This window comes from Conger conger, chromosome 14 (assembly GCF_963514075.1).
Source record: "Conger conger chromosome 14, fConCon1.1, whole genome shotgun sequence".
Lineage (NCBI taxonomy): Eukaryota > Metazoa > Chordata > Actinopteri > Anguilliformes > Congridae > Conger > Conger conger.
In genome coordinates, this window is record NC_083773.1 from 37430970 (window position 1) to 37453053 (window position 22084).

General features: G+C 41.7%; 1 protein-coding gene across 2 annotated transcripts in view; it reads left to right on the plus strand.

The window, feature by feature from the left end:
- raly (RALY heterogeneous nuclear ribonucleoprotein) overlaps nucleotides 1-19783 on the plus strand; it is a 94700-nt gene extending 74917 nt beyond the window's left edge. For both annotated transcript variants that reach the window (XM_061220204.1, XM_061220205.1), the window contains exons 4-10: nucleotides 6093-6165; nucleotides 6316-6363; nucleotides 9482-9639; nucleotides 10631-10747; nucleotides 15578-15729; nucleotides 15967-16011; nucleotides 17885-19783. In XM_061220204.1, the coding sequence (XP_061076188.1) occupies nucleotides 6093-6165; nucleotides 6316-6363; nucleotides 9482-9639; nucleotides 10631-10747; nucleotides 15578-15729; nucleotides 15967-16008 (590 nt within the window). In that variant the 3' untranslated portion in view covers nucleotides 16009-16011; nucleotides 17885-19783. The remainder of the gene's footprint in view (nucleotides 1-6092; nucleotides 6166-6315; nucleotides 6364-9481; nucleotides 9640-10630; nucleotides 10748-15577; nucleotides 15730-15966; nucleotides 16012-17884) is intronic.
- Nucleotides 19784-22084: the final 2301 nt, after the last annotated feature.

The window sequence follows — 22084 nt, forward strand, 5'->3', positions numbered from 1 at the left end:
AAACACTCAGAGACTTCCACCAGTACGCTACGTGCCCCACTAGACACAATAAAACACTGGACTTGTGTTATTGTTCAGTAAAAAATGCATTCAAGTCCATTCCCCTCCCACCTTTAGGCTCATCTGATCACAATTGTGTACACCTCATCTCCTCATATCAAACTGCTCTTAAGAGGGGCAAGGTACAGACTGTATATATTAAGGACTGGTCATGACTCATGCTCTGATATTGATGAATTGACTGATGTTACCAGTAGTTGGGTGTCTTACTGTGAGGATATTGTTATTCCAACTAAGGCCTTGAAAGTATCTTTTGCGTGAAAAGAAAAGAGCCTTTAAGGAGGGTATTGCACAAACTTCAAAAAGATATAAAATGGGAAATCAGGGCAGGCAAACTTAAGTATAAAGATAAATTAGAAACACAGCTCAAAATGAACAACCTCGGTTCATCCTGGGATAGGGCTTAAGGAAAGGGGAAAGAGAAAGTTAGAATTTAACAACAAATCTGACTCAGTACTGGCAGAGGATCTCAACAGGTTCTATGTCAGATTTGACACACATGACTTCAGCAACAGACATTCTGAACTCAAGAGGAGTCTCCTGACATCCCCCCCATTTATCCCTAGTTTCAATGAGCATAGTGTTGTTAGGTGCTTTAAACACTGCAGACAGAAAAAAAGCGAAAAGTGTGTGCCGAACAGTTAGGCCCCATCGTTCATCACATATTCAGTTTGTCACTCTTCCAGCAGAGGGTGCCATCTCTATGGAAGCAGTCTGTAGTGGTGCCTGTTGCCAAGGTCAGTCGCCCCCAAACCCTTAATGATTTCAGGCCAGTTGCCCTCACATCCCTTGTTGCAAAATCCCTTGAGAAGTTGATTAAAGCTGAGCTCCTAGTTAAGGTGGAACCCCTCTTGGATCCGTTTCAGTTCGCCTATAGGGCCAAGAGGGGGGGCAGGATGCTACCATCACTCAACTTAATCTTCTCTATCAACATCTGTTGAAGAGTGGGAATCATGCTAGGTTGCTCTTTGTTGATTTCTCCTCAGCATTTAATACCATCCAATCCCACCTGCTAACTGAGAAACTACTGAGCAACTTTAGCTTTGATCCAAGACTGACTGGTTGGCTACTTGACTCTACTTGACCTTACGCAGAGAGTTCAGAGGGTGAGGGTTAATAATGTGCTGTCCAGTGCCCTAACATCGTCCACCGGCTCACCTCAGGGGTGTGTCCTCCCCCCCCTGTTGTACATCCTGTACACCAATGACTGCTTTAGCCAACATGACAACAGGTACATTATACAATTTGCAGATGACTCTGTAATTGTCAGTCTCTTGAATACTCATGAGAATGAGCATGGCCCTGTCATTGATGACTTTGTGTCCTGGTGTGAAGATGCCTTTTTGCATCTTAACATCAGTAAAACTAAGGACATGTCTGTAGACTTCAGACTCCTCCCCCCTGCTCCAGTGCATAGTGTAATCAAGGGGCAGGATGTTGATATGGTATCATGTTATAAGTATCTAGGCACCTTGATTGATGACCGGCTTAAGTTCGACTTGAACACCACTTCTGTGTGCAAGAGAGGACAACAAATACTCTCTGCTCTCAGGAAAGTTTCAGGTGGATAAAACATTGATGACACTGTTGTATAGAGCTTTTATTGAGTCTGTCCTGACGTTCTCCATTATCTGCTGGTATGGAAACGTCACTATCAAAGACAAGAATGCACTTTCTAAAATTGTGAATGTGGCCAATAAGATAGTGGGAGTGAAGTTCAATAGTCTTACTGAGTATTTCAACAAGCAGGTGTTTAACAAAGCCATGAATATCTATCAAGACACAAGTCATCCTCTGTATACAGAATACATGTTGTAGCCATCTGGCTTACGATTTAACACTCCCATTGCCTTAAAACAGAGGTACAAAAATTCCTTATCCCTCTTTCTAGCCAAGCACTGAATGCACACAACAGAAGAAGATAGCCTTGTCCATTTAGTGACCCCTTACCCCCATCCACTACTTCTTTTTATATCTACCTTACGTTTATTGAAACTGTATCTTGATTTGGCGGCACGGGTGGTGCAGTGGGTAGCACTGCCGCCTCACAGCAAGGAGGTCCTGGGTTCGAATCCCCGTTGGCCGGGGCCTCTCTGTGCGGAGTTTGCATGTTCTCCCCGTGTCTGTGTGGGTTTCCTCCGGGTACTCCGGTTTCCTCCCACAGTCCAAAGACATGCATGTTAGGCTGATTGGAGAGACTAAATTGCCCATAGGTATGAGTGTGTGAGTGAATGGTGTGTGTGCCCTGCGATGGACTGGCGACCTGTCCAGGGTGTATTCCTGCCTTTCGCCCAATGTATGCTGGGATAGGCTCCAGCCCCCCTGCGACCCTGTTCAGGATAAGCGGGTTCAGATAATGGATGGATGGATGTATCTTGATTTTAAGTGACTCCGTTTTTAATGCACTGCCAATATTTATCGCAACTGAACTATTTATTATGCTTCTTGTGCAGAATCTATCTGTCTGTCTGTATTGTGTTATGCCTATTGGTGTGTGGTATGTGTGTGGTCCTGCTGCAAACAAATTGCCCGTTTGGGACAAAGAATAAACTGAACTGAACTGAACTGAACTGAATGTTTTAGGATGAAGAAATCCATTGACGTCAATTACTTTGGAACATGATCAATTGCACTACATTGTCATTGGACATAACCATTCTTTGTCACAGGGGTTTTCAACCATTTTTGACACACGCCCCCTACATTGATGCATCTATCAATGAATCCAACCACTCCAACAATGAATCCAAAATGATAAGTAAGTGTAACATTACTCCAAAACATAGTTCTATGGACACTTTTATGGAAACTTTTATGATTGTTTAGATCATGAATGTTTTAGGATAAAGAAATCTGCCCTCACCAATTACTTTGGAACATGATCAATTTTACCACATCATCATTGGATGTAATATTTAATCCTTTATCACAGGGGTTTTCAACCTTTTTTCAACCCTCCTCCCCCCAAAAAAAGGAATGTATAATTGTTTGGTGGTTTAGTCTGACTGAGGAAAAATGAATTTCTCAGTCAGGCTGAACCACCAAAAAACGATACATTTATACAGTCCAATTTGCCAGTGACTGACAGAAAACAGTGCACCTACTGTGATGCCACTGGTTGTTTGTGTTTTTTAGATCATTGTTCTATGATTGACAGGTAAATCTTGTTGGAAAAAAACTAGTGCTGGTGTTCTGATATAATCATTTTATTTTGAGACATGTTTTCAGTGTTTTGGTGCAATTTGTGCATGAAATGAACTGTTGTGCCAAGATGCATGTTTCTGCAGAGAGGTGCATGAACAGTTTTGCAAACAATTGTTATGACTTGCACAGTTTTAAACATAGCAACAAATAATTATAACTACAAAGTGGAAAAGAATCCTTTACGGCAGTGAAAGACACTGTCCTCTACCACATACCCCCAAACCTCAAAGACGAGGACCAAAGCCACATCTCTGAAGGGGTACTTGTCTGCCATTTCAGTGACCACCTCCACCTCTTCCTCTTCCTCCTCTCACTGCTTAATCTGTATTCTAACATGGATCATCTACCAACTCCATGTTGTCGCTGTGTTGTTGCAGGTGGGTACACCTCCTAACCTACAAATATATAAAAGCAATCATCAGCCAGTTGAGCGCCAGCTCAAACGTACAAACTGGGGGAGAGGGAGGAATGGTGGCGGTGTGGCAAAAAAAGTTGAAAACCCCTGTGATGGTGGTGATGAAATATTACATCCAATAAATATTTGGTGAAATTGGTCATGTTCCAAAGTAATTGGTGTCAATAGATTTATTTATCCTAAAACATTAATGATCTAAACATGGAATGTAGTAACAGTAATCAATTACTCCTTAAGCATAAAACTATGCAATGTTGCAGTTACTTATAATTTTGAGTATTTGGATTCATTGATCATTCATTGGCGGCACGGATGGTGCAGTGGGTAGCACTGCCGCCTCACAGCAAGGAGGTCCTGGGTTCGAATCCCCGTCAGCCTGGGCCTCTCTGCATGGAGTTTGCATGTTCTCCCTGTGTCTGCGTGGGTTTCCTCCGGGTACTCCGGTTTCCTCCCACAGTCCAAAGACATGCACATTAGGCTGATTGGAGAGTCTAAATTGCCCGTAGGTATGGGTGTGTGAGTGAATGGTGTGTGTGCCCTGCGATGGACTGGCGACCTGTCCAGGGTGTATTCCTGCCTTTCGCCCAATGTATGCTGGGATAGGCTCCAGCCCCCCTGCGACCCTGATCAGGATAAGCGGGTTCATATAATGGATGGATGGATGGATGATCATTCATTGATGTATCATATGTACTGTGTGTATTTCATTTTAAAAGGTTAATATTTAAGTTAATAAGTGAAGTCATGTCATTGTGAACAAGTGATTTGGTTCAGTGAACACCTTTATCTTTGGTTTATGTTTATTGTATTTCAAGCAATGGTGTTTAGAGTTAAAAATATTAAAAGTTTAAATAGAATTTTGATTATCCGTTTTGAGTTTTGTGTCTACAGTTCCAAAAAATGACCTTAAGGTCCTGAAATGAGTGTCAACGTGATTGTAAAAAAACAGTATGAGGCAAGTTCTAAGGGAACCTGAGTAAACACAAAACTCATTTTTAATTAAATAAATGAAAAAAATGAAACACCCAAATCACCCAAGTGCAACTGCAACCAAAGGCTTCCTATAATTTGATGTCAGGCTTTCACATCACTGTGGAGGAATTTTAGCCCACTCTTTTTTGCAGGAGCATTAATTCAGACAAATTGGTAGGTTTTCGAGCATACGGCAAACCAGTCATTTCAGGTCCTGCCTCATTATCTCTGTTGGGTTTATGCCAGGACTTTGACTAGGCCACTCCAAAACTTTCATTTTGCTTCTTTTCAACCATTCAGATGTGACCTTTTTTGTGTTTTGGATCATTGTCTTTCTACATAAACCAATTACGCTTCAGCTCATGGACAGATATTATATTATACTATTGTAGAGTCACGAACACTGAACTTAGCTGAGGCTAGAGAGGCCTCCAGTTCATTGGATGTTCATATGGGATTATGTGTGACTTTCTGGATTAGTTGTCACTGTGCCCTTGGAGAGTTTTTGGGAAGATTCACCACTGTTCAAATTGTTTTTCTTTCGGAGATAATGGCTCTCACTGTGGTTCCCAGAGTCCCAGAGCCTTAGAAATGGCTTTGTAACCCTTTCCAGACCGATATATTTCAACAACTCTTTTCACCTCTCAGCAGCTCTTTTGTGATCTGAAATAGGTTGTTGGAAAGAGCTTGGAAATTGGCATGCAATTTGACAAAACTTCCATTGTAATAATAAAGGGCTGTTTTAAGATGCAATTTAACACTTCAATATAGCACACAATTATATATCATTAGTTACAATGGCGTTTAGGGCTTAGTGTGGTAGAGGCCATTATGGGGCACTGTTCACTGGTTTAATTACAGGATTTGTAAATCGACATTACATTAGAGTTGTTTAGCTGATGCTTTTATCCAAAGTGAAAAAGAAAAAGGCTTGATCAAGGGCAGCTGCACTGATGTTATTGTGGCTACACTTGGGCTTGAACCACCAACCTTTCAGGTCCCAAATCTACTTCCATATAATTCAGGGAGCCATATGTCATTCAGTTAGTGACCAGCTTTGTCTGAAACTCCAACTCCCTCAGAACAATTGCTGGGGAAATGCAAAAAAACTGCCCCATACATTCTGCTATTGTTAAATCTAAAGACACAGCGTTTAGTTCCAGACCTGTGTACAGTACCCCAGTCACCTTAATTATTCATTAGCTTGTGTTTAGTAAGAACATTCCTCTTACATGTTCCTTCCTGAATGTCTTTCAGGTTTTTTCGTGGTTGCTGAATTCTACAGTACTTTCATTCACAATTTTCTAATGTGTTGTTAGTTGCTCTGCATGAACATACATCAAACTAAATTCTGTCAATCGCCACTATTAGCAATAATGACAAAATAATTAATAATAATTATGATTACAATCTTTATGGCCGCTATTGCCTTCTCTTACAGATATAAATATGGCCGGTGAACCCAAGCCAAACAGACCGAAAGGGCTAAAGAGATCTGCGGCTGCTCTGTACAGGTGAGATTCAGAATCGATCTGTCTGTTAAATCAGACTCGTCCGCACAGTACTTCAGTCTGTTTATTAGGACTCTCGCAGCCCCACTATCTTCCAAATACTTTCCTTTCACATTGCAGCATTGTAATCCTTTTCTCTTGTTTATCTTTCAGCGGTTATGAATTTGACTATGACTACTACAGAGAGGATTTTTATGACAGGTGAGAGAATTACAATGAATTCACATTGCATTACCTTAGTTATTTTGCTGACACTTTTTATCCAAAGTGACTTACTGTATATTGATTAGACTAAGCAGGGGCCAATCCCCCCTGGAGCAATGTGGGGTCCAGGGCTTGAACCACCAACCTTCCAGATCCCAGTCAAGCACATTAGCCACTAGGCTAGCCCTATTTTTACTTTTCTACTTGTTCTTTGAAGCAGTCAAAAGAAATGAAGATCTCTCAAATTGACATTTGGAGATGCTTCTCTGTCAACCTTCGCTAACTGCCGTTTTTGAATTACTGCAGGGAATCTTAAAAAGCAGCAAAATGGCAGGGTCTTATTGTGATGCTGCAGACAAGAGCTCAGTTCCTGCTCTTGCCTCATTAGCCTGTAGGCGGCCAAAGTGTCCGCGTCTGCTCCAACGAGAAAATAATTAAATAAATAAAAGGGTCTGCAGCTGTTAATCAGAGATTGGGTTTGGAAACAGCTGGTTTGCATGTCCTGAAAGCGAGTTCTGGCAGTGCCGACGGGCCTCTTGGCTGAGCCTGGCTGTACTGGCTTTTAGGGAAAAAAAAACTGCCATTGCGATCAGTTGGCTGCCGGTGTTTGCAGATGTTCCAACATAATAGCCTTATGAATAACACATGTAAAGTATTCCAAGAGTTTATTTATAAGCTCCCTGTGATGTCGACACCCTGACTAATGGCTTTCCAAAGACGTCTCTGACATGTATCGATATATATTGCTGAGGCATTTGCCAATAATTTAAATCTCTGTTGCTTTCAAGTGGATGTCAAAGGTTTTTTGTTTTTTTAACTGAAAGGGCACAAGAAGGTCAAGTGCAGTCTGCAGCTTTGGCAGGTGGTAGATAGCACTCGCTCGAGGACCCATACATCTCTGGGGTGGACTGCACATGACTTCTCTTCAGCTCGCTTCAGTGCCCAAGAGTCCATACGTTACACGTTATGTTTTTTTTTTTGTTCTCACAGGGAAATGTGTTTAATACATATTTGAGTGGAAAAACATGCAGACTTGGCCTGACATGATATTAAAACTCCTAACATTGTATTAATAACTCTCTTTTTGTCAGCTGGGGGTGGGGTCTGCGGTAATGGAGACATCTCTAGGACATGTTATTGTAAAATATGAAAAGCGCAGTTCTTCTTTCGTGCTTTGTGAGATGATGAAAAATACACAGATGGAAGTCTTCATTTCTGGTCTTCAAATGGAAATCTTTGAATGTCTTTAGGGAAGATTAGGGATATGCTGGAGAGCCACAAGGTCTGCTGAGGTCGTCAGCCCATGTTAGCACTTAAAACATCAACAGTCACTCAATAGACTGACCTTACCTGCTTTCGAGGGTCTGAAATCGGATTCAAAGGTGAAAACAAGAACAAGCAAACCCTGCAGATCTGATCCATTACATTACAATTATTTAGCTGCCGCTTTTATCCAAAGTGACTTACATTGATTAGACTAAACAGGGGCCAATCCCCCCTGGAGCAGTGTGTGGTTAAGGGCCTAACAGGCACACTGATCTTGTGGCTACATCAGGGCTTGAACCACCAACCTCCCAGGTCCCAGTCAGATACCTTAGCCACAAGCCACCCCCCCCCCCCCCGGGTAAACAACTTAGATAATTAGGAGAGTACATCATTTAATAATAATAATAATCAGCAATCTACACCCAACCCCCCTCCACCTCTGCTGAAACTGCCTACCTGCCCAGGTACAAACCAGCCTTTATTTTTCATGGGATGGGATTCATCTTTTTTTTTATTTTGTTGCCAGAAGTTACTGCAAATGATGCAATACTGTGAAACATACTAACACCATTATATTATAATGTTATTGTTAAATTTACACTGAGACCAGACAAATGATTTCCTTAACCACAGAGAATGAACACGTGCATGAGCCAGAGCTGGAGTCTCAGTCTTGAGCTCTTAGTCTGGAGACCACAAAAACAGGGTCTTGGTCTGGATCTGGGCCTCAGTACCCAAGGTCATGGTCTGGCTCATGGTCTTGGCTACTGGTCTCAGCCAAGACCACAATATTATTAATATATACTCAGACCACTTTATTAGGTAGACCTGTACACCAGCTTGTTAATGCAAATATTTCATCAGCCACTAGTGTGACAGTAACTAAATGCATAAAAGCATGCAGACGTGGTCAAGAGGTTCAGCTGTTTTTCAACCAAAGGTCAGAATGGGAAAGAAATATGATCTAAGTGACTTTGGCCGTGGAATGATTGTTGTTGCCAGACAGGGTGGTCTCAGAAACTGCTGGGATTTGCAGAGAATGGTGCGGGAAAAAAAGTACATATTGAGTACATATAAGGTACTAAAAAAGGTCAAACAAGATAAGGGGGTAAAAAAGGTCACTCTTTTTAAGGAAATAGTGTGGTTGAAAATGTCACAAGATCTGACAGCACTGGATACAGACATGCTGACCTGAGGTGAAGTTGCATTTATAATGTGCGTATAAGGAGTACGGACATTGCCACCGGCTCTTTTACAACACGTTTCCCCAAACGACACACAGGATCATCCATGCTCTTTCACAGCAGTGTGCCTGACTGAGGGATTCTGTGTCTGCTCCTCGTGTTTAAGCCATCCAATCCCTCCTGAAAATGTGATGACTCAAGAAAGGCAATGCAATGTTTGTGCAAGGCTTTCAATCATATGCAGCACCATTTAAAATCTTGTATTCTTTTTCATTGTTTAAGCCCCTGAATACAACCTCAAACTTGTCTATAACCTTGACTGAACCCAAATTTGAACTCTAGAACCTGATTCTAGCCCAAGTTAGAAGATCAGTAAGTTCAGTAAGTAAGTAACATGCTGTATTCTAATGGTCACTTGGAATTGTCAGTTCCTGGTGTACTGAAACATTCAGTACACCATTATATACATTGAAATGGCCAGTAACCTTCTCTGAGTACTGACATAGAGAGTATCCTGCAGAAATGGTCAGTACCTGCTGTGTGTAATGTAATGGTCAGTGTCCAGCTGCATGTACTGAAACGCTCAGTTACCTGCTGTATGTATTGAAGCGGTCAGTGTTTTGCTCTGTGTACAGAACTAACCGTGTCCCCTCTGTCTCCCTCAGGCTGTTTGAGTATCGAGGGCGAGTCTCTCCAGTTCCGCGGGTCCTCCCAGGAAAGCGCCCCCGAGTGGCCATGCCCCTGGTGCGCAGGGTGAAGTCGCTGCCAGTCAAACTGCTGTCACGGTCCTCCGTCATACCCAACAGCTCCGTCAAACAGAAGTGTAAGCGTGTCAGCTTCCCAACTCCCAATACTACTGCGTGTAAATCTATAATGACTATGCATTTTACACATTATTATACTCAACATAATTACACAATTTGAATGTATTACAAGGAACATGTATTAGACTATGTTAAGCTTTTCCATCAGTGCTGGCATTATTTTGCTGAAAAGATTTCCCATTGCACCCAATATATCAGTTAGCTCACGTTAGAGCTACCAGTTACATTGAGCTAGAGGTTCAGAAGCTAGCTAACTTAAGTTAGGTTATCTAGCTACATTTATTATTCTACAGACAAATACGTTATTAGCTGACTAGCTAGTTAACTAATGTCACACTGTTATCTCACTGAGCTGGCCAGCAAAATTAATTCAGTTAAGTCTCTTGTTAAGTCTATGGGCAATTAATTGTCGAAATTTAGGCATAGGAATTTTGAGGTCTAATTCAAATTTAGTAAAATGTACAGTCAGTAAATTAGAAAAAGCATGTATATTTCTGAATACCCATTTTCTAAGGTTATCCGTTGCAATATCAAAATCAATAGTTGGAGAGCCTCTTGGCATTGTAGTAGACCTGCGAAATGGCATTGATGTTTTGAAATGAGTGAGATATTGAGGTTAAAAATGTGCTATTTTGAATGGAAGTGCTAACCAATGTAAACATATAGTGAGTGCTATAATACTGTAGATTTGATCTCATATTCCCACTGGTAAAATGAAAATGTCACAAGACATTATTGCTTGGAGGATGCGTACTTGAAAAATGGACTAAACCTTCCCTAAATCCATTACATCAATGAAACTAATGTCCATTGCAGTTAGTCTGAATTTAATTTACATTTTCATGAATAAAGCTAATGGGCAATGTCAGTAGTTTGGATTTGTTAAATTTTCATGAATAATAACAGTGATTGTAGCGTTGAATATGCCTTCCTTTGAGAATCCCGTGTTTGTGTTTTTGATTTGTTGCATGTGGATTATTTCTGATTCAGCTGTGAGAACGAACGAGCTGCAGGCCATCAAGCTAGAGCTGACCCAGATCAAATCCAACATCGACGCCCTCCTGGGCCGGCTGGAACAGATCAGCGAGGGCAACCTCAGTGCCACAGGTGAGACAGCAGGACACATTACACCCACTGTGCTACACCCGCTACTTGCGCTACACCCGCTACCTGCGCTAAGTCAGCATCACAGGTGAGACACCAGTACATATTACATCTGCTACCTGCGCTAACTCATCACAGGTGAGACACCAGTACATATTACAACCGCTACCTGCGCTAACTCATCACAGGTGAGACACCAGTACATATTACATCTGCTACCTGCGCTAACTCATCACAGGTGAGACACCAGTACATATTACATCTGCTACCTGCGCTAACTCAGCATCACAGGTGAGACACCAGTACATATTACATCTGCTACCTGCGCTAACTCAGCATCACAGGTGAGACACCAGTACATATTACATCTGCTACCTGCGCTAACTCATCACAGGTGAGACACCAGTACATATTACATCTGCTACCTGCGCTAACTCATCACAGGTGAGACACCAGTACATATTATATCCGCTACCTGCGCTAACTCATCACAGGTGAGACACCAGTACATATTATATCCGCTACCTGTGCTAACTCAGCATCACAGGTGAAATGCCAGACACCAAGCCTACTACCCTTGCTCAAATTAAGAATCGTCAAATAACTTTTTAGATTTTTTGGTATTCATGGTATTTGACATTCATTTAGCAGATGGTCAGAATATATTTTATATGAACAGGAAATTCATTTCATTTCTTGAATTGCAAACAACCTAAAATCCAGGTTCAGACAGTAAAAGTCCTCCCCAGTATTTGCTAATTAGCAGAATTCCTCAGCCATGAGGTAGAACTAATTAGTGAAATCAGCTGGCTGAGGTCATGGGTGGTAGAAACACATGGCAGGAGTTTCACTTTCTGACCTTTGGACTTTCCACCTCTGCAAACAACTTAAAGTGTGTGCAGCTTTGCATTTTCCAAACCAAAAACCAATACGTGAGTACAAAAACAGGGCAAAAACGAATTCTTCATCAGAGCCCATACTGATACAAACCAGAATTATATCTCAATTTCTATCCTCTTTAAAGCTTTTCTCTTGCTATGTAGATTATAAAGGAGTTGAAGGTGTTGAAAGTGTGAAAGCACTGTGAAAGTTTCAAAATGCATAGTCCCCAGATATATCCACACAATCAGTATGGTGAAAATGTAAAAATGACGCCACAATGATATGCTTGTTTTCTTCAGCACAGCCCACCTTCTCGCCCGGAAACTATCCAACTTCCTTTGGATATCAGAACCTCAAATAAAACAATGGAAATGTGTGCAATTTGGGACCATATTATTACCAACCGATCAGTATCCTTCCATATCCTTCTGCAAGCCCCTGTTCATAACATGTCTCTGTGTAGAAGTACTGATCCAGGACCAGTTTCATCTGCGCATACCCTACCCTTATCCATTATGGGCTAAAAGCCGAACCTGATCCCAGTTCAGCACGTTGACCAGGTGGAAACCACCTTGCTGACAGCCAACAGGTGGCGCTATCACACCAGCAATCCATCTGCACCACCAGAGAGTTCCCTTCCTCAGAGCAAGTTATTCGATAACGTGCGCCAGGGTGTACTTCGATATATAAACCCCACAGTTTCCAGTTCACAAATGAGGCGGAAATTGATGACTCAACCCCTGTGTGTGAGACAGCACTCCCAGCGCCTTTTTACGAGGCGGTGGAAAGGGGCAGCTGCTGGTTTTATACGCGGTGTTCATTATTTCTGACACAAGTCCCGCCGGGACCTGCACAGACGTCTGCTGCTTTCAGAACAGGATGTCCCCTTGTTGCTTTCTGATTTGTGACCAGCTAGCTGCCTTTGGGACAGGGTTGCTTGCTGAACTCCCAGGATGCCTCACTGTATGCAGGCTCTCATTCCGTTCCAAAGCAACTCTATTAAGTTATTGACCAATCGCTATGCCACTTTCATCCCTTCAGGTTCCCATGACAGCTCTGTGAGTGCAAACCCCTTGTTAAGGCCCACTCTTATCGGCGATAATGCGATTATCTAATCAGCCAATTGTGTGGCAGCAGTGCAATGCATACAATCATGTAGATAAGGGTCAGGAGCTTCAGTTAATGTTCACAACAACCATCAGAATGGGGAAAATGTGATCTAAGTGACTTTGACTGTAGAATGATTGTTGGTGCTTTGAGTATCTCAGAAACTGCTGATCTCCTGGGATTTCTAGAGTTTGCAAAGAATGGTGCAAAAAACAAAAAAAAATCCAGTGAGCTGCAGTTCTGCAGATAGAAATGCCTTGTTAATGAGAAACATCAGAGAGAATGGCCAGACTGGTCAAAGCTGACAAGAAGGTGACAGTAACACAAATAAGCACGTATTACAACAGTGGTATACAGAAGAGCATCTCTGAACACACAAAACATCATAACTCTAAGTGCATAGGCTACAGAAGTCACTCACTGAGTGTATTTATGGGGTGCATGGCAGATTGCAATTGTGAACTGTGGGAGGGGGCTGTGCTTTTATATGAAAATTATCAGATATATGAACAGAACCAAACGGTGAAAGGGCTCTTTTTTAGGAAAAGTGGCGTGTGAGTGGGCAGAAAGAGAGCCTGTCACCTCTGCGTGGCATTGTTTTCCGCCGCTCGTTTTCTCATCTGGTGACTGACATTGTCCAGAGCAAGAGCTGCGCCGCACATCAAACAGCACATAATGGATTACAGGGCAGGCCCATTGGTTCAGCGAGTTCCTTATTTAATGAGGCTTCATGACGAAACGAGACCGTAGAGAAGGGGTCCACCGCGGGTGAAACGATTGCTCAACCCTCCCAAAGACGAGGGGCGGGACTCCGGGGCTCAAGAGCTGTCACTGTGGCGACCCATTCCATGCTTAATACCCTGCAGAATGAACCCTGCATGAGGACACCAATCACTGTCCACTGACTCACTCTTCTTCCTCTACTGTTCTATAGCTTCTCTCTCTCTCTCTGCCTCTCTCACTCTCTCACTCACTCTCTCTCTCTCCTTCTCCCCCGCCCTTTCAAATTCAATGTTTTTGAAGGAAGTTTTAGAATACATGTGTTTCTATTGCCAAGGTTTACAGCAATGTGTTTTAAGATGAATACAGATGTTTGCATTTTGGATCAATAGATGAATACAGATGTTTGCATTTTGGATCAGTATTCTGATGGAAACAAAATACATTTTTGATTGTTTTTATAGTTTCATATCCAAAAAGAGAAGAAAATGCAAAAATCCTAAAGCTGTGGTTTTTGTGCATGGATAGATTAGAAAACATTCACCAACCACAAGGATACAAATGAATGCAAGTGTGTTTGAGGACATGAAGAAAAATCTGCATAAAATGCGTAAAACTTTATTCATATGACGACGATTTGTGGTTTTTCAATGTAGATGGACGAGGAATCACCTGTACTCAAAAACCATAATGAAATATATTTGTTGTTCTGATGAAATAATGTCCTGTATCGAAGGCAGGAGAAAAGATTTAGAGAAATCAGGGCTAATCAAGAGAGGACCACCACATAAGCTCGCTTTAATCCTCAGAAACGCCACCGGGCACTGCTCCAGCCACTGGACCGGATCTGAGGCTCCCTTTCAAGTGAGGTCTGTCAAGGGACTAGCGAGACGAGAAAATTCTGAGATAAACCAGTGACATTTTTTTCCTTGGACTCTGGAGACAAGGGAATCTGCCAATAGCCCTTCGTGTAGAAAGAAAATGAGCAGAGCTCAACCGATCCAGCAGCTTGTCCACCCGAGGCATAGGAAATTTTAACGTTTATCTTTCGGTAATCCACGCAGAATCGCACAGACCCATCAGACTTGGGAACAAGCAGGACGGGACTGCACCAATCACTGTGAAATCCATGTATTACTCCCCTATCCAGTATCTCGCCCAGTTCTTCCTGTACCATTATTTGTCTCGTGTTCAGATAATCGATACGGGCGAACTACAGTGCCCAGAGGGATGTATACAGAATGTCGTGTTCGATAAGGTTTGTTCTTCCTGGTAGGGAGGAGAATACTTCAGCAAAGTCTTGCTGCAATCGGGCTACCTCTGCCTGTTGCTTCGGAGTCAGATGGCTGTGGGACTGGATGAGTGGTGTTCAGGTTGGAAATTTATGGTCCCAGCTTATCTGACATGACATCCGGTACTGGCTAGCAAGGCAGGCTCTACCTCTCTTAAATACATTCAGATGGTAGATCTAATGACCTAATACCAGGACTTCCTGTTGGTCTCCCGCTTTGAATATTCGTGTTCCCCTGTTGTATTCCTTTGACAGGTCCAAAATTCCACAGAGCCTTCACCCATACAGTAACTCCATGTGCAGGCTTGGGGAACCTCTCACAGCAAACAACAGGGGGTCGATTACTTTATTACATATATCGGTTGAAACAAATTTGTCTTCAGCATCTTATTGAACTGCTCCACCAGCCTGTCGGTTCGAATAGATAGACTTGATGTCCAAAAATGATCCTCTGGTTGAACCAGGTGTTGGTGCACAAGGGTATAGTAGCAACCTGAATATCCCCTGATTATTCATCAAACAATTATGTTGGAACTATTTTCTTGTGGGTCAATGCAGTGCTTCTTGCCGAAATATTACTACATAGGCCCTTGAGAGCAATGAGCTTATGCAGCTTGAGAACGGGAAAGGAAAGAAGTTCCAGCATAAAATGAAAACTGATTACTCATAAATCTTCTAATTAATTTTCTTGCTTCCAACCAGGAGCCTCTCAACGCCTGGATTGTATCCCCTTTCTTACTTTCTGTTTGGAGGAGAAGGCTGTTTGGTGCACCTGATAAAGTGGCAGCTGAATGGAGATGAATGGCTGACCATGGTGGTATTGTGATTCTCAGAGCTGCGGAAGTCAGAGGAGAGAAACTGCGACGTCTCTCAGGACGAATCCGGCTCGGACACGGAGGACCTGCCGGGGGAGGCACTGCAAAGCGAGGCAGAGGATGGGGAGGAAGAGGACGAGGGTGTGCAGGACGAGTGCGAAGAGGACATGGTGAGGATGGGGGTGGCGGGGGGGGGTTACAGGGTGAGTGTGATTAGTACATGGTAGGGTGGGGTACAGGGAGATTCTGATGAACATTTGCCTCTTGATTATTCCTGATTTCTAACTAGGAGCATTCAATAAAGCATGTGATTTTAGCATTTACAGTTCATTCAAGGACACAAGTCTTGTCTGAAATACTGTCTTCTCATCTATTTACTTTTTTGTTGTTGCTTTTTTTGTTTTTAGGACAATAACCACCTGTCAGAAATGGAGTCCATTCTGCAATAAAAGGCAAGTTTAAAGCTGGGGAAAAAATTACAATTCCTTTCTATTTCTCATAAAATCTGATCCCCATGTCTCACTCCGGCTGCTTTGACCTGCTCTTTCATAACAGAAGAATGTGTTCCTGTGTGTGCTTGTAATCTCAGCGGGGCCGCCAGGTTTGATAAAGGATTATCGCTGTAATCAAATGCACACATCTTACAATTTTTGGCAAACAGGACATTCCAAGAAAGTTTGGGGCCATGAACATTTTACTGGTTTCCTGGAAGTCGACTTATTTTTAAATAGGAGCAACATTGGAATATGATTGTTTTTTTATTATAGTTGATACAATTGCTAATTTCTTTGTTGAAGTTTACAATATTCGAGTCACATTTGGGACATGTTCTTGAAACACGTTTTCTCCACGGTGTTTTTCATTTTTCTTTAACGACTGGCAAACATCCTAAAGTTCTCTCACAACTAGCAAACAACAAACTAACCCAACAACTCAAATGCTTTTCTGGAACAAGTTTCATGGGGAATGATTGTGAAATCCTGCAAAAACGGATGTTTGTGTTAGAATAAATTAAGGTGTGAAACATTAAGTTATAGCATTGTTACAAATGCACAACAGTGGATTGTTCTTGTTGTAATCATTTTCTGTTGTAATGACAGCTTCCATTTATTAAATTGCAGATAATAAGAAATAGGAGAAGCAGTAATAGCCCCCTTATACAATTATCTCTTTTGTGCTTGGTGGGAAATGTACTTGCGATAGATCTGACCCACCTGGATCCACTTTATAAAATAGAGGAAATTACCCAGGTAGTTTCTTTTCTAATCAAATTTCAAGATGAAAGGAATTCAATTCTCACGTTGTATATCTTTCCTCGGCTGCCGTTATTTTGCGTGGGTTTCAAAAGACAAACATGGCACGATTTCCAGAATCTGTTTCTGATTCCCCGGTGAGCGCCGGGTGTTGTTTGTGTTTTTGCGGCTTAAATCTCTTGCGTAACGCAAAGTGTCTGCCATGAACTCATACCTAACCTGAACCGCTGTAACTGTCATATACTACCTCCTAGCCCAGATCTACTCGATTATTCCACAGACTCCTTTTATTTGTCAGAATTCTGCAATAGGAGAAGTCTCACCTCGTAACGACTTCCCCAAAGACGCGGGCTGGCTGTGCAACCCCGGTCCGCACGGCGGCTGCATTTGGCTTCGCACGTGTGCCTTTACCGTGTCCAAATACGGGAGTTTCAAATAATTTAAAATAGTATCTTAGAAAGGATTATTATATTTCCTGACAAAGTGAATTAAATAACTTTTAGATTTGACAGCATTTGTGCGTCTGAATGTGTAATTTGTTTCCATCAGTTTTTGACTGAATCAATAATAAAGACACATTTACTTAATTTTATTCTTTCTTTCAGATAAAAGTTTTTTTTTAAAATTACTTTTACAGTTATTACTTATTTCTTTCACATTAAATTCTTGTACTTTGAGTCTATGGAATCAACCCATAGGCTGAACTTCATGCTTCAGAACTTAATTAACCTGATTAATTGTGGTTGATAATTATGTTGAATAATTGGTCCACCATAATGAAAAGATTTTGGACGCAATATTTCCTGTAGCCTATACCTTTATATAAAATCGAAATTTCCGATAATTTATCATGGTATGCGCAACAGCATATTCTGATTTATGTTTGACCGTAGAGTTAAATTCTTCTTCTTCTTTGTTGTCTTCGTAGAGAAGGGTAAAATATTTTATGATCGCCGTTGAGCTTTAAAAGCAATTGAGAAAAATAAAAACATATGTGAATTTTGACGGCAGCCCAATGTAATTTTTCTTTCCGTGCGTCTCTCTCTCTTTCCCTCCCTTCCTCCTGCTGCAGAAACATCTTAATGTTGCCCTTCCTTTTCTTGTACAGCCAGAACGGAGTTGGAGAAGAGCTGTCGACTGCAAATCGTTTAGGCACCACAGGCATGGCGGAGGGATGAGCTGGAGCAGCGGGGGGCCATCAGGCCTGGGGCTCGGCCTTCAGTCAGTCAGTCAGACAGACAGACAGACAGACAGACAGGAGGAGCCTGCCCGAGAAGCAGACTGTGTCACTGCTCCTCCCAAAACACTGGCTGACTCTCACAGGTTAAATAACCAGGGCCCTATTGGATAAACAAACGCTCAACATCAATCGCGGACATTTCAGTAGCTTGTGGGGTCCAAATAAAGAAAAAGAAAAAAAAAAGTGAAAATGAACATTTCAAAGTTTGTAAAAATCTAATAAAAGGACGGATATTTTGTATGCTACCAAATCTTGTGAGCCCCCCCCCCCCCTCTTTGTCCCCCATCAATCCCACCGCAAGCCCTACTCTGTTCAGTCTTTTGTGTTTTACAGTATGTTTCTGTTGGTTTATATATTCCAATCTTATGCATATTCAAATGTTATTTTTAATTACTTGTGCATAGTTCTTTCAGGACTGCAGGAGATCTTTACAGCTGTAAATAAACAAAGTGAACTTCTGGCCTGTGCATCTGTGAGAGACAAAAGAATTTCAGATCATTACATCCTCATCAGTGTCATCACCCCAGTGATCTAGATATGGATCAAATCCTACCACATGGTTTTAAGTATTTATAACACGCAGCATCCATGCACATTTATTTCTAATATTTTTTTATTAGTTAAATTTTACTCTTTATTTGCTTTACTGATCATAAAATCACTCTTCACATTGTGCAAATGAAAGCCAGGTTTTTAGCAAACAGATCCATTACTCAGCCATTTGGATGAAGTGCAGCACTACCAAACTGAAGCCAGGTTCAACATAAGACATGAGTGATCACTCGTCACCAATCAATCCACTCAGAACATTTGTCTGTCCTCAGTAGAAGGGAACCTGGTCATTAGGGTTGCATATACTGTGCAGTCTTACAATTTATGTTCTTTTGACTCCATACTTTGACATATTGTATTTGAAATGAAACAATGAATAAGGGATTACGGTGACTGTCTCCTTTCTGTTTTCATCCATATTGGGTTATTTGTGTTGGAATTACATGCCTACTCCCCCCATTTTAGGGTACCAAAAGTAATTGGACTGTTGGCTTCTCAGCTGTTTATGTTAAGCCAGGTGTCTTCAATTGCTTCCTTAGTGCAGGTGAATTTCTCAGTATCTAGTCTTGATTCTCATCTTTGGTTGCCTTTGGAGTCTGTTATTGGTTTTTGGCCAGGTTACAAGGGGCACCTAAAAGAATACCTTAAAGGTAATTAAATAGATAATTTCGGACTCCTAACGGTCAAGAGAGGAATTTCGGCAACAAACACCCTCAAGCCTCAACACTGCTTATCCTTCCCCATTGGCTGTGGCAATTAGAACCAATTTTCAACCAATTACCTTGAATTATTGTACAGCTGTACACTGTTTTGGTACAGCATGTCGGTGCATCAACTGTATATTTTGAAACCCAAATTCAAACACAGGCAGAGGGTAAGTCAACATGCCTTTTCCAATGATAGAAAGGGATTTGCAATGGTCTTGTAACAATGTTTTAACACAAAAATCTTACCTATTGTACCTAAGAGCCTGCACGGTTAGCTTGTATCAGAGGGATGGCAAGAGCAAAGTATGGAAGCTAAAAGGAATTTCCCAAGAACCAAAGCACACCCGCTAATCTGTGAAACATGGTGGTGGGAGTGTTATATTTTGCCCATGTATGGCTGTCACAGGTGCTGGCTCACATGCCTTCACTGATACCAGTTTTCATGAAGATAATAAAAATTAAAAAAAATGTTTATACAGTTTGTTTCTATGTGCTCTCAACTTGTACCAGAACAGGGTTAAATACAATGCAATCTGTAGGTATTTGGACAGTGACACATTTCTTGGTGTTTTGCCTCTACTCCAGCATACTGAATTTGACCACCAACCTGGTTGACCACAGAAGACCAGTATAATAGACAGACAAATCCTTTGAATGGTGAAGACAAATCCTTTTGTAACTGTTCAACAGATCAAGAACACTCTCCAGGATGTAACCTGGCCTCAAGAATCGAATGGCCAGGTTATAGATAGTTATTTAGAACAGTTCTTTAGAACCATTAAAAAACCTGTAGATTTCTGGAACAAAGTGTTTTGGACAGATGAGACAAATACACTCCAGTGATGTAAAGAGGAAGTGTGGAGAAAAAAGAGCTCATGATCCAAAGCATACCACCTCATCTGTCAAACATGGTGGAGGTAGTGTTATGGCTTGAGCATGTATGGCTGCCACTGGAACTGGCTCACTTCTGTTAATTGATGATGTCACAGCTGACAGCAGCAGCAGGATAAATACTGAAGTATACAGAAACATCTGTGTCTGTCTTCTCAGATCCAAGCAAATGCCTCAAAACTGATTGGATGATGCTTCATTATGCAGCCAAAGCAACCAAGTTTCTTCAGGCCAAAAACTTGAATATTCTTAACTGGCCAAGTCAATCACCTAACCTCAATCCAATTGAGCATGCATTTCATTTGCTGAAGAACAGACTGAAGGCAAATAGCTTCTGAAACAAGCAGGAGCTGAAGAGGGCTGCAGTACAGGCCTGACAAAGCATCACCAGGGAAGATACCCAGCATCTTGTCTATGGGTCACAGACTTTAGACAGACATTGATTGCAAAGTATTTGCAACAAAATATTGAATATAAAGACTTTATTTCAGTTAATTTGTTCAATGACTTTTGGGTACCCTAAAAAAATATTTATTTAAAAAATCACCCTCAGATTAAAGGTAAAAAGTCTGCACTTTAACCATATAGTGATTGTTTTACTGAAACTTTTTATTTTTTGGGGTACAGAGTGACAACAGCAAAAAATGGGTCACTGTCCAAATAATCATGGACCACACTGTAAGTATTTGAAATAAACTGTGTGAAGAGAACTTTCCTAACCAAACTGTACAACTGAATATGTTGTTTTAAAAATCGTGAGGAATTTTGCCGGTGTCTAGAAGGCTGGTATCTGACCCTGGCGTGACCTCGCCCAGGTGCTGGGTTGGGATGGCAATGGGATTTTATTGAGCAGTTTAACCACATGCAGGTGAGGAATGAGGCTCTCTTCAGATGTCTCCATAAATCGTTCGCATCCTCAAAGCATCGCAGACCTGTGCTACTCCAGCCTCCCTCCCGCTCGATGTCACAGGAGCTTCCCTTACGCGTCCGGGTATCCGCGTTCTTCCGCCGAGAAGTCTTCAGCGGCCAGCCTGTTAGCGTGCAAAGGCAAGCTCAAACCCGGAATAGGACAGGTGTGTGCCGTGCACGAGCGGCGCAGACCATCAGCTGTTAGTAATACACAATTCCATATACAGCACATGCTTTCAAACAGTACACATGCAGTGAGGTCCCTAAGTATTTCCACAGTGGCACCATTTTAAAAGGCCTGTAATTCTTGCATGGTTCACTCCAGATGGATGTAAATACGCTCAAATGAAAGTTGATGGTCCACATCCATATCCAAAATGTTGTCACTGCCTAAATACCTCACTGTACATAAGGCATGTACACATTTGCGCATACAAGAATGCAAGAATTGATTCATGTAAATGTGTATCTGAATACTAAAATGCAGTAATATGTACTGTATCATAAACACATCAGTGCATTATGACAAATAGATCCCCTTACTATAGGGATCATTAAATTACGGTCCTCAAGGGCTGAGAACTGCTGGGTTTCCACCCTCCCTTTACCTGGTCTGGTAGTCTGGTGTGAAGACAGGCTGGCCAATCAGTAGTTCAGTTAGTTGCTCGGGAGAAAACAAAACCAGGTCTGGATTTGGATTTGAGGGCCAGATTTGATGAGCCCTGCTTTACTGTGTCAGAACTGCAGCTTTGCTGACTGATGCTGGTATAATTTAATGCCGTCAGAACAGCATTCTGATCAGAACAATGTTTATGTGATGTATTAATATTCAGAATAAAACCATCAAAATGTTCTGTGTTTGATATGAAGAGTACTTAAATGCAGTGACCATCCACAGCTGATCGAATGGCTGTCTCTTCCAAGCTGCAGCCCTTTTTGGTCACACAAGCGTTAGCATTCCTGAAATCACAGG